This window comes from Ursus arctos, unplaced genomic scaffold, assembly GCF_023065955.2.
Source record: "Ursus arctos isolate Adak ecotype North America unplaced genomic scaffold, UrsArc2.0 scaffold_7, whole genome shotgun sequence".
Classification (NCBI taxonomy): domain Eukaryota; kingdom Metazoa; phylum Chordata; class Mammalia; order Carnivora; family Ursidae; genus Ursus; species Ursus arctos.
In genome coordinates, this window is record NW_026623089.1 from 55,916,970 (window position 1) to 55,931,651 (window position 14,682).

Here is a 14,682-nt window from a genome sequence, read left to right on the forward strand (position 1 = left end):
GGAAGCATTATTTGGTAATATAAAGTTGGGAGCGTGGGTTTACCTAATTTACAATACCTCTTCAGGATTGCCTTATTGTCCAGGGTACACTTACAGACTAGAAAAATGAAAAAGGCATAAACTTTGTCTTTGAAAAATTTGGAGCCTGGGTTGGGAGTTAAGACATACATAAATGAAATAGTTGGAGAGGATTGAAGGTTGACATGATATGATACGTCCCTTGAAACTGGGAAATTTAAATGATGGGAAATGTCATTATGGGGTAGATTAAAGATTCCTGGGAGAAAGTGAAGTCTTAATTTTAATTCAGCCACCAATCACATAAATAGCCAGAAAATAAATCTGGAGCTAAAATAGTTTAGTTTTAAAGAAAAGGAGCCTGATCTTGAGAAAAGCTTTTTACTGGAAGTCCAGGTTCAATGACACATTGAAGTATATCTGAGTTACAGAGGTAGGAGAAAGTAAAAGTTCAAAAGGAGGTAGTTGCTCTGAGAGGGACTTTTCTTTTAACCTCAGTTTTGATTTAAGGTGTTTGGAAACTTTTAATGTTTTTAACTAAAATTATTTCCCTTGGAAATAATTCTTTAATGATTTAAATGTATTCCTCAACTTTTTTTTTTTTTTTTTTTTTTTGGTTTGTGAGTTTGAGAACTGAATTAGAAGGTAAGGAGTTCTTATTTAATTGGTTTTAAAGTTTTCTGTTAATTGAGTGAGTCTGATTGAATTTCTAGAACCATGTAATAAACATAATTCATTTCATCAGAGCTTTAAACTGACAGCATACAGAAAGGAGGGAGCTAGGAATTGTTTCCTTGTAGATAATGGCTTTATAAGCATACTAAATATTCTATAAGGAGTGAAAGAAAAACAAGTGGCTTCATTCATTAAAGATAAGCTATTCTTGAGAATTATCATAACCTACTGGAGGACTCAGTCTTACAGTGTAGTAAATAGATTCAGCCTGTGGCCTATTGGGAGAGGTTTCCATTCTGAAAATTTTAGGAACCACATAGGAAAGGTTCACTGATACCTTTTAGTATACACCAAGAGTACAGATTGTGTCCATGTTCATCTCCGTTCTCTTGCATATGTATGCCCCTTGCTATCACTACTAGCTCTTTCTGATTATTTCCAGAGGAGTGAATATCTATTTTACTTTCCTGTATGTATTTTTCCTTCATAAGAATTTTTCAGAACTCTTTTTTTAGCCAGTGGCTCTTAGTTTCTTAATTCATAGCTAACAGATAAATATATTTGATCTTTAATATGCTAGACCAGTCCACCTAAGTAAACTGTTCTATTTTTATATTTCTTTCCTTCCAAGTTCACTTCTGAAGATTTTAAGATAATGTATAGGAAGTATACTTTTTTTTTAACAAGATCATTTATTCACTGTATATTCAATCATAGGTATTATTTGGTAACCATGGTCCTAATGTTTTGCACATCTGTTTCCATTTATTTCATTTAGAAATAGTACTAAATGCTTTATGACCATAAATTTTTAAAATAATGTGATATAGTCTTCTTAAAAATGATTGATAGCTTTTCGTGGTTTACAGAGTTCTTTCAGTTAGATTATCTCATTTAATCCTCACAACAGGCTTGTACGGTAGCTAGGGCAGGTGTTACAGTCCCCATTTTACAAATGAGGAAAACTGAAGTAAAATGAGATTAAAAGACTAACAATTAGTAGGCCAGCAAATGTTAAGGGAGCACTCTAAATCCTGTGGTTTTACCTTTATCCCATGAAGGTTTTCCCCTGCCATATATAGAAGATAAAAGAATGTTTATTCATCTAGGAGGAAACTAGTTTCCATCAGTATTTTAGTGTAATTCTGAGGGTTAAAAAATAACAACTTAAAATTTTACTTTTATAACCGATGTTATACAGTGAAGATGTATTTTATTATCTCCTCCCTTCTGATGCGTAAATTCAGAAGGAAATCATTTTAGGAACTGTGTAAGAAGATTGAGAGTCCTATTTTCAAGATGTAATATCATGCCAACATAAACTAAAAATTCAAATACATGTATTTCATTAACTGAACTGAAGACTAACTTGATTAGCAAAGTCAGCAGCAGATAAAGTTTTCAGTAGTGTGATAAAATTTGTTGTAGCTTATGCTGAACTCTTCTATAGAAGTTGTAAAGATTATGAGCATTGATTCTTTTTCCTATGTCCCAAAATGGTGATTTCTGCTTTTGGGTCAGTCCAGTGAAAGCATTTTGGTCACATAGCAGTAATTACTTGCTTGCCTTTTTGCTACATCATTTTCTGACTTGCTCTCTTTGTTCATAAAACACAAATATATAAATGAACTCTTTAAAATATAGTTGAAATTTAAAAAGTAATATAGGAAAACAAATGTATAAATATGTGAAATAAAATTGTTCACTTAAGAGAAGATTAAAATTACCAAATTATCCCACGTTTCTTATTGAACCAAAGCATATAATACCAAAGAAGCTTATTATGTTTTATAACTCCTAGTTTTCATGATACCTTCTAAGGATGAGAAAGATGTGGATGATATGAAGACTTGAAAAAAGTAATTACTTGGGTCAGGAATGGAGGCTTGCTTTGGACACTTTTCTTTGAGGAAGGTTAGTGCCCAAGAATCACATGTCAAGGGTAGGGAAAAAAAATCATAATGCAAACAGATGACTACTGTTAGAGAGATGTATAATAATACTTTACTTTGTGTAGGACCCTACATCTGAGGAATTTCAAGAGCATTACACAATAACTCATGGTTCCTTTCAAAATGCTTGTGACACAATTTGCAAGAATTATCCTCATCTTAGGGGATAAATTTACGGAGAAATGGCAGCACAAGTTGGTAAGTAACTTGTCAAAACAGCAGGTGACTGGTGAACATCTATAAATTGAATCTGAAAATTTAAGTCTACCAGTCTCCTACCTTATTCACTAAATTGTTCTTATGTTTAGAATTATTTACAGTAATATCTTCTATTTGAGGCAGATCAATACTAATTTGTTTCTTTGCCATTTTACGTGATGGCCTACTGAAATAAATCATTATTTTACCAAGATGCTTGCATTGTGTTACCACTTTGGTACTTCATTATAACCTTGTATGGTATGAGGAATATTTAAACAAACAACTATGGTAACACCCAGTCTTCTCTCTTTCTTCTGTTATATATCGTATTCTATTTCCCTTCGTTGTCTAATGCTTTGCTGTGCTGTACTATCCAAGATCCATAGTAACTGCCAGGTGCGATTGATTTGGTGTCAACATTGGAACTTAGATTAGTTATATTGTATTAAGTCGGCCATGTAGCTCTTTGTAGGATGCATTGGTTTGATAAATGCTTTTGAAAACCTTTAATCCACAAAGAGACAAAAATAGAAGTAGACGCCTAATCTGAGCAGTCTAACAAGTAGAGCCTTCTTTAGAAGATTTAGAACCAATGATTTTTTTTGTTTGTGGTTGGTATATTGGTGTTTTTTATCTGATTGGTAGTGAATTACTTACTTTCGTTGAAAGAATAGGAGTATGGTAGATTTCAGTTTCCCGGTTTGGGGAGTTACAAGGAATCCTTGTTGCAGGTGAAAGCTTAGGTGGTTTAGTTTCCATCATCTCCTTAGTGAGTGTTCTTAGGGATCTGTGTTCCCAATATATCATACAAGTGTGTAGTACTACTAAAGCTCATTTCTTACAGACCCCATGTACTTTTAAAATTGCTTTGAAGAAATAAGTCCCACTTCATAGATACTTCGTTTTCCTAGGCTAGAAAGCATATCAGGTACTTGGGTATATGTAAGGTACAGGTACATACATAGTAAAGAAAACCTAATAGAGGACGTGTATTCATATATTGTTACAAGGGCTTTTTTGTGCTAGGATTGTGTTAGTGAGTAGAGAAGTGGGAAGCACTAATGAAGAAACCATATCAAAGGGCCCATGATTTATCTCCTTTCAGCTTCTATGGATTTTTTTCATGGGGATGGAATTAAGAGGACAGTATTATTTATTAAGATATATAATTATGTTAATGAGTTGTGATAGTTACTTTACATGCAAGAAGAACATGCTGTGTATAAATGTGTTTTTTGGAATTATTGTTATTAAGGGAAGTTTCTTGAATATTGGTGGCTCAGTCTTCACACCATAATATTTTATTTGCATGGAATTATTCTTTTTTCTTCAGTTCCAGGATGGCAGAATTTTAGTTTAGCATTTTTTGGCCTTATAGAAAAAGTTCTAGAGTCCTTTAATGTGTTTTTGACATTATTTAAAAATATCCTAATTTTTTTTTATTGATGTCTGAGCTTAGTTTCATTTTTTTTCCTTTGCTAAGTGTCTTGCTATTCTGAAATAAACTAAATACAAAATAAACGAAATAAACTAAAACATTTTTAGTTCATAGTTTTTTTTCTAATTATAAAAGTATTTCATGTTCTTGGTAGAGAATTTGAAAAATACGGGCAAGTAAAAATTAACCATAATACTGTCATGTGTAAATAAATACTATTGTCATTTAACACTTGTTCTATATTCATATGTTTGTGATCACAGACTGAGAGTATGTTCTTGTATCTCAGTTTTTTGTTTCAGTAATAAATGATAATAAGTATTTCCCCATGTTTTAAAACATTTATTTTAAATAATCTTCATCACTTCATCATTTAAACGTACCAAAATTTGTGTTTTTCTATTTTTTTGAATTTATTTCCAGATTTTTGTTATAAATTATGATACCATGTATGTATATATCAGTTTAGTCTTTATTTGCATCTCTGGTAATTTCTTTAGGAAAAAGAATATCTTTAATTTTAGCAAATCTAGAAGAAACGGTAACTGAATTTATTTAAACAAAATTAAGCATAGTTGTGCCTCACCCTACAAAGTTGATAAACTAAGAAAATATTTGTAAATGAAAGTTTTAAAAATGTATTCATTTGACAAACTTCTGAGTATAATGTGATGAATATCATTTAAAGATCCGGAAGAAAAAAAAAAGATACAGAAAGAAATATAAAACAAGTGCAAAAATAAATAGAAATGCATATAAAATGTGCTTGCTAAGTGTTATAAGATGCATAAACAGATTACCGTGTACAGAGGAATATTGTAACCATTTGGAATAGAGCGGATTGTAGGTGAGTTTCTATAGGGAAGATAGTATGTGAACTGAAAGGATACGTAGTATTTCAAGGAGGAAAGAATGAAGAGCAGTGCTTATAGGTAAAGCAGCTCAAATGACAATAGGCGAATTGGAGGCCTATTAAGGGAATAGTAGTCCAGTTAACTAAAATGTCTGAGAATGTGAGCAAGAAGGTTAGAAAGGTAAAATTGAGCTCAGATTGTATAATTAATCAAACTAGGAAGCTTGAATTTAAGTTTGTGAATATCCACTGATAGTTTCTAATGAGAATTATCAGGTTTTTATAAATGAGGGGAGAGAATTTAGAGGTAAAGAAATTAGTTAGGCTGTAATGATGGCCCTTTAATAAAGGGAGCAGTTAGATCAAGAAGAGATTAGGGAGACAGAAAGAACTTACAGGCTTTAGTAACCAGTTACTTTGGTTACAGTAAGGTAAAGGAGGGAGCCAGGTGTGATCCAAGGTTGAATTAGTAATTAATAGAAATGTGGACTCCAGGAAGAGGAGGAATGTTAGTTGTCTTATTTTAGGAGGAGGGAAGAGAGATGGTGAGGTGAATTCTGTTTTGAACTTCATAACAATATTCAGTGATCAATAAGAAATTCAGTACTGTCAGTGGGGGGAAGGATCAGTGCTAAAGGCATGAAATGTTTTATTTCCAGTTTTTTTCCCTCTTCAGTACAAAGTAGGCTAACATTTCAACTGTAAATTTCTCCCTGATTTCAGCCTATTTACTTGAGTAATTAACAATCTGTTAACAATAGTCAATTTTGTGTTTTGTGGGGACTATTTAAAGTACCTGGTGATGTAACACCTTTCTAAAATTGAAACATTTATTTGCCAGGTACCATCTGATAGCCCACTCATTTTAATTTTATTAGTAGGTTCATTTGCTTATTTTTGCTTAACTGACACAAACTTGTTAGTTAATTATGCCTTACTTTATGACTTACTTCCAGGTTTTACTGGAAACAAAGTGTTTGAAGTTACAAGATGCAATCACTAGAAGTTACTTTTGATTCCACTGAGAGCTGAAGTAATTGTTACTATGTATTCTATATGTGGTGGCATGTAGGCAAGAGCCCCTAGGAAATGTGTCCTCAGATACGCTGTTGCTTCTGTGAAAGGGAAATGGGAATGGGAAAGGAACAGCATAAGGCTATAAGAGGAGCAGAATTAGGAGCATCTGAAAACAATTGGACAAAAGTTTAGCTGCTTTACCTGTAAGTTATTTGAAGAAGCTTTTAATTTTTTTTAAGTATGGCATGATGAAAGTAAAGTAGAGCTTAGATTGCCTCCCACAGTTGGTCCCAAGTATTTATTAATTAGCGCGTGTAGGGGCACCTAGGTGGCTCAGTTGTTAAGCATCTGCCTTCGGCTCAGGGCCTGATCCCAGGGTCTTGGGATCAAGCCCCGCATCGGGCTCCCTGCTCCATGGGGAGCTTGCTTCTTCCTCTCCCACTCCCCCTGCTTGTGTTCCCTCTCTCGCTGGCTGTTTCTTCTCTCTCTGTCAAATAAATAAATAAATCTTTAAAAAAAATTAGTGCATGTATACTCTCTGATTTTTGATCCAGGTATTGCTTACCTATAGATTTCATAACTAGGCATTCTAACAGAAATGGACGTAATGGACCTAAACTTATCTTCTGAAGGGTAATTAGGTAAAAGCCCGACAGTTTGATGTTACCTCTGTCTGAACATAAATTTATTTCTACACTGCGTTGGGGAGTTGAGTAAGCCTCTGCAACTGGAAGTACAGAGGAAAGGGAACACATTAGAAGTTTGGTATGACAATGTAAAGGGAGAAGAAGGATACAGACCTCCTAATTGAAGAGAGATTTAACAAGAAAAATTATTGGTAATATATTATTTAGATACTGGAATGCTGATATTTAAAAATAATAATGGTAACCACCATTATGTTCCAGGCACTGAGCTAAATCCTTTATACATTATCCCAGAATCATAAAACCACCCTGTAAAGTACATATTAGCTCAGTCTTGCTTGTGAGGGATATAACTTCCAAGAGGCTAAAATCTTGCCCCACATCAAAATTAAAATGTAATGGAAACAAGAACGAATTAGATGTTAACAATGAAAGACACCATTTATAATAGCAAGAGAAAGATAAAATGACCCATGAATAACCTAAGAAATGTTCAAGATCTATATGAAGAAGACTTGAAAGTACTTCTGAGGGACACAAAAATTTTAGACAAACGGAAACCGTGTTTGTTAAGTAGGAATATTAATCCAAGCAGATCTGTCAGTTTTGTCTAAAATTAATTTGTTAACTTAAGGTGATCCTAATAAAAATACCAAGTGGTTTTTTTTTTTTGAAGGAACTAGATTAAATGGATTCTCTAGTTCTTATAGAAAGATAAAGAAGCCAGGAAAACTCTGAAAAATAAGAGCAGAAATATGTAACATTTTATTTCATTTTTTAAAAATATTTTTAAAAATATTTATTTGAGAAAGAGAGAGAGCAGGAGAGTGGGGTGAGGGGCAGAGGGAGAAGCAGATTCCCTGCTGAGCAGGGAGCCTGATGCAGGGCTTGATCCTGGGACTCAGATCATGGCCTGAGCCAAACAAAGGCAGATCATTAACTGACTAAGGCACCCAGGCACCCCAATGTGTAAAATATTTTAATTTTAAAGTCTTAATAGTTAAAGCTGCCTCACAAATAAACATATTAAACAGAATATAAAGCCCAGACATAGACCTAAATCACCTCAAATCAATGGGGGAGAATTCAGGTGGGACTGTTAATAAATGATCTTGGAATGAGTAGGACTATCATCTAAGGAACAAAAAAGATTGGATTACTGCCTCACGCCATGTATATATTTGAGTAAATTCCAAATGAATCAAATATTTATTTGGGATTTTGTTTTGTTTTTTTAAGATTTTATTTATTTATTTGAGAGAGCATGAGCACAAGCAGGGGGGAGGGGCAGAGGGAGAAGCAGACTCCCCACTGAGCAGGGAGCCCTATGATGCCGGCGGGGCTCGATCCCAGGACCCTGGGACCATGACCTGAGCTGAAGGCAGACGGTTAATAGACTGAGCCATGCAGGTGCCCCTGAATCAAATATTTAAATGTAAAGACTGTAATGATAAATGTGCTGAAAGAAAACATGGACAAATTTGTTTATTATTTTGGAGTCAGGAAAGCCTTTCTTTTCTTTTTTTCTTTTTTTTAAAGATTTTATTTATTTATGTGACAGACAGCCAGCGAGAGAGGGAACACAGCAGGGGAGTGGGAGAGGAAGAAGCAGGCTCCCAGCGGAGGAGCCTGATGTGGGGCTCGATCCCGGAACGCCAGGATCACGCCCTGAGCCGAAGGCAGATGCTTAACAACTGCGCTACCCAGGCGCCCCAGGAAAGCCTTTCTGACTGAATTGTGAAGAGGCATAGAAAAGTAAACTACATGAAAAAAAATTTGTTCAGTAGAAGTCACTGTGAACAAGTTACAAGGCAAATGGGAAAATATTTGACTCAATCAGAATGCTAATTTTCCATATATAAAGCACTCCTAGAGATTGACAAGACGAAAACAGTCCAGTAGCAACATGGTGGCAGGATATGAACAAGCAGTTCACAAAAAGGGAAATACAAATGACTCTTAAATGAATACTCTTCCACTTCATTCATATTAAGAGAAATGCAAAAGACTACACTGAGGTACCATTTTTTTTACATAACAGGTTAGCAAATACCGTTAACTTTGGTAGTAGAATAGTGCTTTCAACCCCAAACCAGAGTTTCACTTTCCGAGGTTTTAGATACCCACGGTCATCTGCAGGTCCAGAAGCAGGTAGTCCTTCTGATGTTTTCAAGAGGTCAGTAGTCATCTAATGCTGTGTCACAGTGCCTACATCATTCACCTCACTTCATCTCATCAGTAGGCATTTTATCATCTTACATCTTCACGGAAGGGTGAGTACATTACAATAAGATGTTTTGAGAGAGGGTGAGACCACATAACTTTTATGAGAGTATGTTATAATTATTTTATTGTTAATCTCTTTACTGTGCCTAATTTATGAATTAAACATTATCCTATGTATATATGGAGAAAACAGTATATACAGTATTCATTACTATCCACGGTTTCAAAATGGAATCCACTGGGCCTCAGGATACATCCCTTGGGAATAAGGGGAGGGGACTGCTATATCCTCTATGGTGAGGCTGTCCGTAAACAAGTGTTCATAGTAGGTTGTTAGTGTAAATTGGTAAACACTAGGAGGGTATTTTGCAAACATGTTAGAATTGCAAATGTACATATCCTTTCTTCAAGAAGCACAAGAATATAGCTCTTGCTCTTATAGCTCCATTTGTACTCATACAAAATGACTCATTGACATATTACTGCAACATTGTTTATAATTGCAAAATATTAGAAACAACCTTGTAATTGTCTGGTGGGAACTGGTAAAATAAATTGTCATCTGTTCAATGTGATGTAATACTATGTAATTGAGAAAAGATTAAAGGAGTTTTTTGTGTACTGATATGTAAAGATCTCTAAGATAAATCATTAAAACGAGCAAGGTATAGAACATTTTATAGAAAGCTATGTTTTAGGTAAAATAAGAAAAAATATATATTTGTATTTGCTTATAGATCAAAAAAACCCTGGAGGGATACATACATCTAATAATAAGGGATGAGAACTAGGTTGTAGAGAATAATGGATGGTAGACCTAGATTTTTACTGCATACCCTTTTTTTTTTTTAAATAATGTAAATACACTATCTGTATTATTTTTAAATAGGCTCTGGAATTAGAGTGCTTGGATACAGATTCTGTTATTTCTTAGCTGTGTTATCTTGGGCACATTGCTTGGCCTTTCTGTGCCTAAGTATTTCTGTTAGGATAATCATGCCACATTCCTAAGGTGGTTGTAGTGATTAAATGAGATAACACATAAAGTAAAAAGAACAGTGCCTGGCATGTGTTGAGTGTTCTAAATGTTTCTTAAAAGAAAACTGCCATTAATATTAGAGTGGGAATTTAATTTTAGGTCTGCCTTACACTGAAGTGGGCTATATGTTGTTTACATAATTTGCCTTTAAATAGACAATGCACATCTTTTCATTTAAACTGAACTTCAGGCATTTATTCCACAAACGTGTCTTCCTACTATGTCCCAGATACTGCATTAAGCATGAAAATACTTCTGTCTTCTATTACCTTGTTGGCGCTCATATTATGACAGATTTTCAAAAGTATGCCAAAATTTCAAAAAATATATTGTGATGTTTAGAGGTAATGCTGTATTGGAGCAAGATATAAAATGAATTGGAATCCTTTACCATCAGACTTCAGAGATGTAATGGATACAGAAAAATAAAAGAATTAAAGGTCCCTTTTTATTTCCTCTAAGAAGCACAAAAATATTAGAAGTTAGATTTATCATTTATTTTCAAAAGTTTACTCAGTGAAGATGTCTTAGTCCATTCAGACTGCTGTAACAAAATTAGTATAGCCTGGGTGACTTAAATAACAGATGCATATTTCTCATGGTTCTTTAGGCTGGGGAGTCCAAGATCAAGGTGCTAGCAGATCTGGTGTCTGGTAAAGACCTACTTCTTAGTTCATAGAGGGCCATTGTCTCACTGTGTCTTCACGTGGCATGAGGGAGCTCTCTGGGAAAGGGCACTAATCTCATTAATGAGGGCACCACCTTCATGACCTAATCACCTACCAAAATCCCTACCTCCTAATACCATCACATTGGGGGTTAGGATTTCAGTATATGAAGTTTAGGGAGATACAAACATTCAGTGTATAACAGAGGTATAGTTTGTGTACTTATATTTTGAGAAACATAGACACTTGAATGAATTCTGGTTATTCACACTTTTAAATTCTCCTCCTCCTAGAATGGTAGGCTGACGTTTAAAATAAAGGCATTTGGTTACACCTTTCTATTCTTACTTTGCATTTGTAGTTATTTTAACACCACTGTGCCTAAATTTATTTGCATAGTATATAAAGATGCTGTTAATAAACGGTATCCACTGTTTATATGGTGTTTCACTATAGAAAAGAGAAAATCAAGAAAGACAAATACACATATTTCTGAAATTACAAAACATAAAATGTGAAGAAAAAGGAACATTTTAAATGGAAACAGTTGTACTGTAAGTTAGCTATCTCCATCTCTCCAGAACAAAGTGCAAAAGCAACTCTTTCTTGTTTATTAATGTTTCTTGAACTCACTTAGGTTCAAACCTTAGATTCACCTTAGGGTCTGCTTCCTAGCCCATAACACCGACATTGACTCAGTTGCCAAATCTTACTGATTGTTTTTTAGTAACTCTCCTGTCTTTCTTTTTTTTTTTTTTTTTTTGTGAGTTTCTAAATATTTGATGTTGAGCTATTTAAACTCTCAGGCCCTTATATTCCTCCTATCTCAAGCTAAAATTCTTTGTTTTCATTCTAGTTAGACTGTTACTGTCTATGCAGAAATTGTTGCAGTAGCTTTCCTACTGATCTCCCTGCTCTGGTTCATCCTTCTTGTAATTCTGGGTTATTCTTTCTGTGGCATATTTCTGTTTCTGTGCAGCTGAAGGACTGTGCTACATCTCCATGATCACTCTTGTGAGAACTCAAGTCAAATATTTTGTGCAGTATCAAGCACAGTTACCTGGCATTCAGTAAATTAATAAGTTCCATTTCTGTCTTCCTACTGTACAGAATTATTTGGGTAAAAATCTTCCCTACCATGTCAGTTCCTGAAGGGTAGAAACCTTTATATATCTCTATCACTGTAGTGACAACACTGGTACACACAGAGGGGACCCAGGAGTTTGTTGAATAAACACATGATCAGTGTATTTTATTGAATGTACCATAGGAAGAAAAGAAAATATAGACTTTCTTTTTTTTTTAAAGATTTTATTTATTTAACAGAGTACAAGCAAGGGGAGCAGCAGAGGGAGAGGGAGAAGCAGGCTTCCCACTGAGCAGGGAGCCCAATGCGGGGCTCCATCCCAGGACCCTGGGATCATGACCTGAGCTGAAGGCAGACGTTTAACCGACTGAGCCACCCAGGCACCCCGAAAATTATAGACTCTTAATGAACTTGATGGCCATCAGTGATGTTATAACTAAAATTGTAAAATTTTAAATTGTAAGAATGTACATGTTGGGTATAGTATGGTAAAGTCAGTGTGGCCATAAGAGGAAACAAGAATGAGGTTGGAAGAAGTTTATTATATTCAGGTCCCAGAGAGAGGGAGTCACGTGCCACACAGCCATAGGGGAAAACACTAGGTAGTGATGAGGCAGAAAACAAGAGCACAGGGGAGATCTTAGACCATGGCCTTCATTGGGGTTTCCTTGGGAAAGGCATCCTGGCAGAATAAACAGTTTGGGTTGGCTAATTTGGTTAATTCTTCCTGACTTTGGGCTGTAGGGTTGGTTTTTAAGTTTCCTGGTACCTTGCCCTGGGGTGATTCAGGGTAAGGGAAATATTGGCTTGGTATGTGAGAGTTAGATAAGGAGATACAGACTGGTTGGTATGCATATGAAAGGCATGCTTGTTGGCAGTTGTTATCTTTAGGAATTAGCCCTGGGAAGGGCCATTTCTTCTAAGGTCTGTAAGCCTCCTGCTCCCCAAATGTCAGCCTCAAGAATACAGAAAACAAGAAAATATAGTTAGTGAAATTGGCCCTTCTATGAATGGATGTCAAATATACAAAGAATCTAAGAAAACAGTAAAAACTCTGGTAGTATATTCTGAGGGTTCATTCTTGCTTGTCTTAAAAAGAAAGCAAAGGAACTATTTGATTGATACTATATTTATGTTGGGCTCTTTATATATTAACTCCTTTTCTCTTCAAAGCATTTAATTTTAGTGGTTCCCAGACATCCAGAAAGGACTTTTCCTTTTTCTCTTTTTTAAAGATTTTATTTATTTATTTATTTACTTATTGCAGGTGGGGGAGGGAGGGGCAGAGGGAGAGGGAGAGAGAATCTCAAGCTGACTGCAGGCTGAGCACTGAGCCCACCATGGGCTTGATCTCACAACCCTGAGACCATGACCTGAGCCAAAATCAAGAGTTGGACACTCAACCGGCTAATCCACCCAGGTGCCCCCAGAAAGGACTTTTCTAAAGAAAAAATGTTATAAAGCCCTAAATACAAAATTTTAAATATTTTGAAAATAAATTATTGAAACATAACTTTGTTATTTAAATAGTAACAAAAGGATGGCAGTTCAATAAATAGAGAAATGTTTATATCTTAGTGCCTTTATCTGTAAAGTAGGGATGATGGTACACCTGTCTCATGGTGTTATGAGGATTAAATGAGATTAAATAAAGTGCTTAACACAGTGCCAGGCACATAATAAACTCTTTATGTATGCTAACTGTACAGCTGTATGTAATAGAATGCATAGAAGGGGTACAAACTTGTAAACATCTGTTGTAAAGAATTTTGTAATTTAATTAGTTCTGTCTCCATAAGAACATTGTTTTATTGTGAGTTATCAACTAAGACATGTAAATTACTTCATGTTAACTTTAGATTTTTATCAGGGAACTCATTAAAATGTTTTGGTGACTACCAGTTATACCATTCCAAATTCCTGTTGGTGGTAATTTTAGAGAACAAACATTTTCATTTAATTTTTGTTTTAGTTTTTATTTAGTTCAGATATTTAGTTTTATTCATTTGTTTTATTATCATTATGTGCATTATATTACAGATCCTTTAAAAAGTGTCCATAAATAGTAATTTCACCTTAGGAATAGAGAAGTATATGCCTTGAGTGAAGTAGCCTTTTGGTTATTATCTCTGTAACAAAATTTGCACTACGGTTATTAAAAGGGGGGAAAAAGCACTCTGAATTACTTATTGGTGCCATTCACTAATCCCAAGTAATTAATGTCTTCATCTTTAAAAAGTCAAAATCATAAAATGCATCAACCACACATGTAATTCTTTAAACAATTAAAGAACAATAAAAAGAAAAAGCCACTTGTAGATAACCAGTATTGACAATTTCATATTTATTTTTTCAGTATTTTCTCTGCATATATATTGGGGCTGTGTGTGACATATTTTTAAAGAAGAATGAGGTTATACTGTACTTTTTAAATTTCCTATTGTGGTATTGTGTAAACTTCACATTTTTAGAGGTGGATTTTAAGTGCATTTTCCATTGCTCTAGTTGAGTAATTTGGAGAGAAGGGGAAAGGAAACATTTATAGCAAATAATGAGGCATGGTAGGACAGGATTTTTGAAATTGAAGCTCTGGCAGGATTAAACTTTTAGTAAGGAGTTGAAATGGTATTTTTTAAAATTAGCTACTTAACAAAGTTTATTCTTTGAGACCTCAGTTTTTTAATTGTTACCAAATTGCTGTGCTTGTTGCTATTCATAACAGTATTGTTTTTTAGACCTTGATAAACTTGAACATCAGCAAAGATTTTTGTTCTCTGTATAAAACATTGATAATTGTTCAGCCTTTGTTGGAATTCATTTTATTAAAAATAGCGTAGATCTTCATTTAACTTGTTGACCAC

At 34.5% G+C, this 14,682-nt stretch overlaps 1 protein-coding gene across 6 annotated transcripts in view; it reads left to right on the plus strand.

Annotated features, from left to right (window-relative positions):
* HERC4 (HECT and RLD domain containing E3 ubiquitin protein ligase 4) overlaps window positions 1-14,682 on the plus strand; it is a 132,423-nt gene that overhangs the window by 4,522 nt on the left and 113,219 nt on the right. Inside the window, exon 1 of one of the 6 annotated variants that reach the window (XM_026504316.4) lies at window positions 2,726-2,843. The exons of the other annotated variants lie outside the window; for them this stretch is intronic. Coding sequence (XP_026360101.1) covers window positions 2,828-2,843 — 16 coding nt within the window. The 5' untranslated portion in view covers window positions 2,726-2,827. Of the gene's footprint in view, window positions 1-2,725; window positions 2,844-14,682 lie in introns of those variants that run through there. 6 annotated transcript variants of the gene reach the window in all.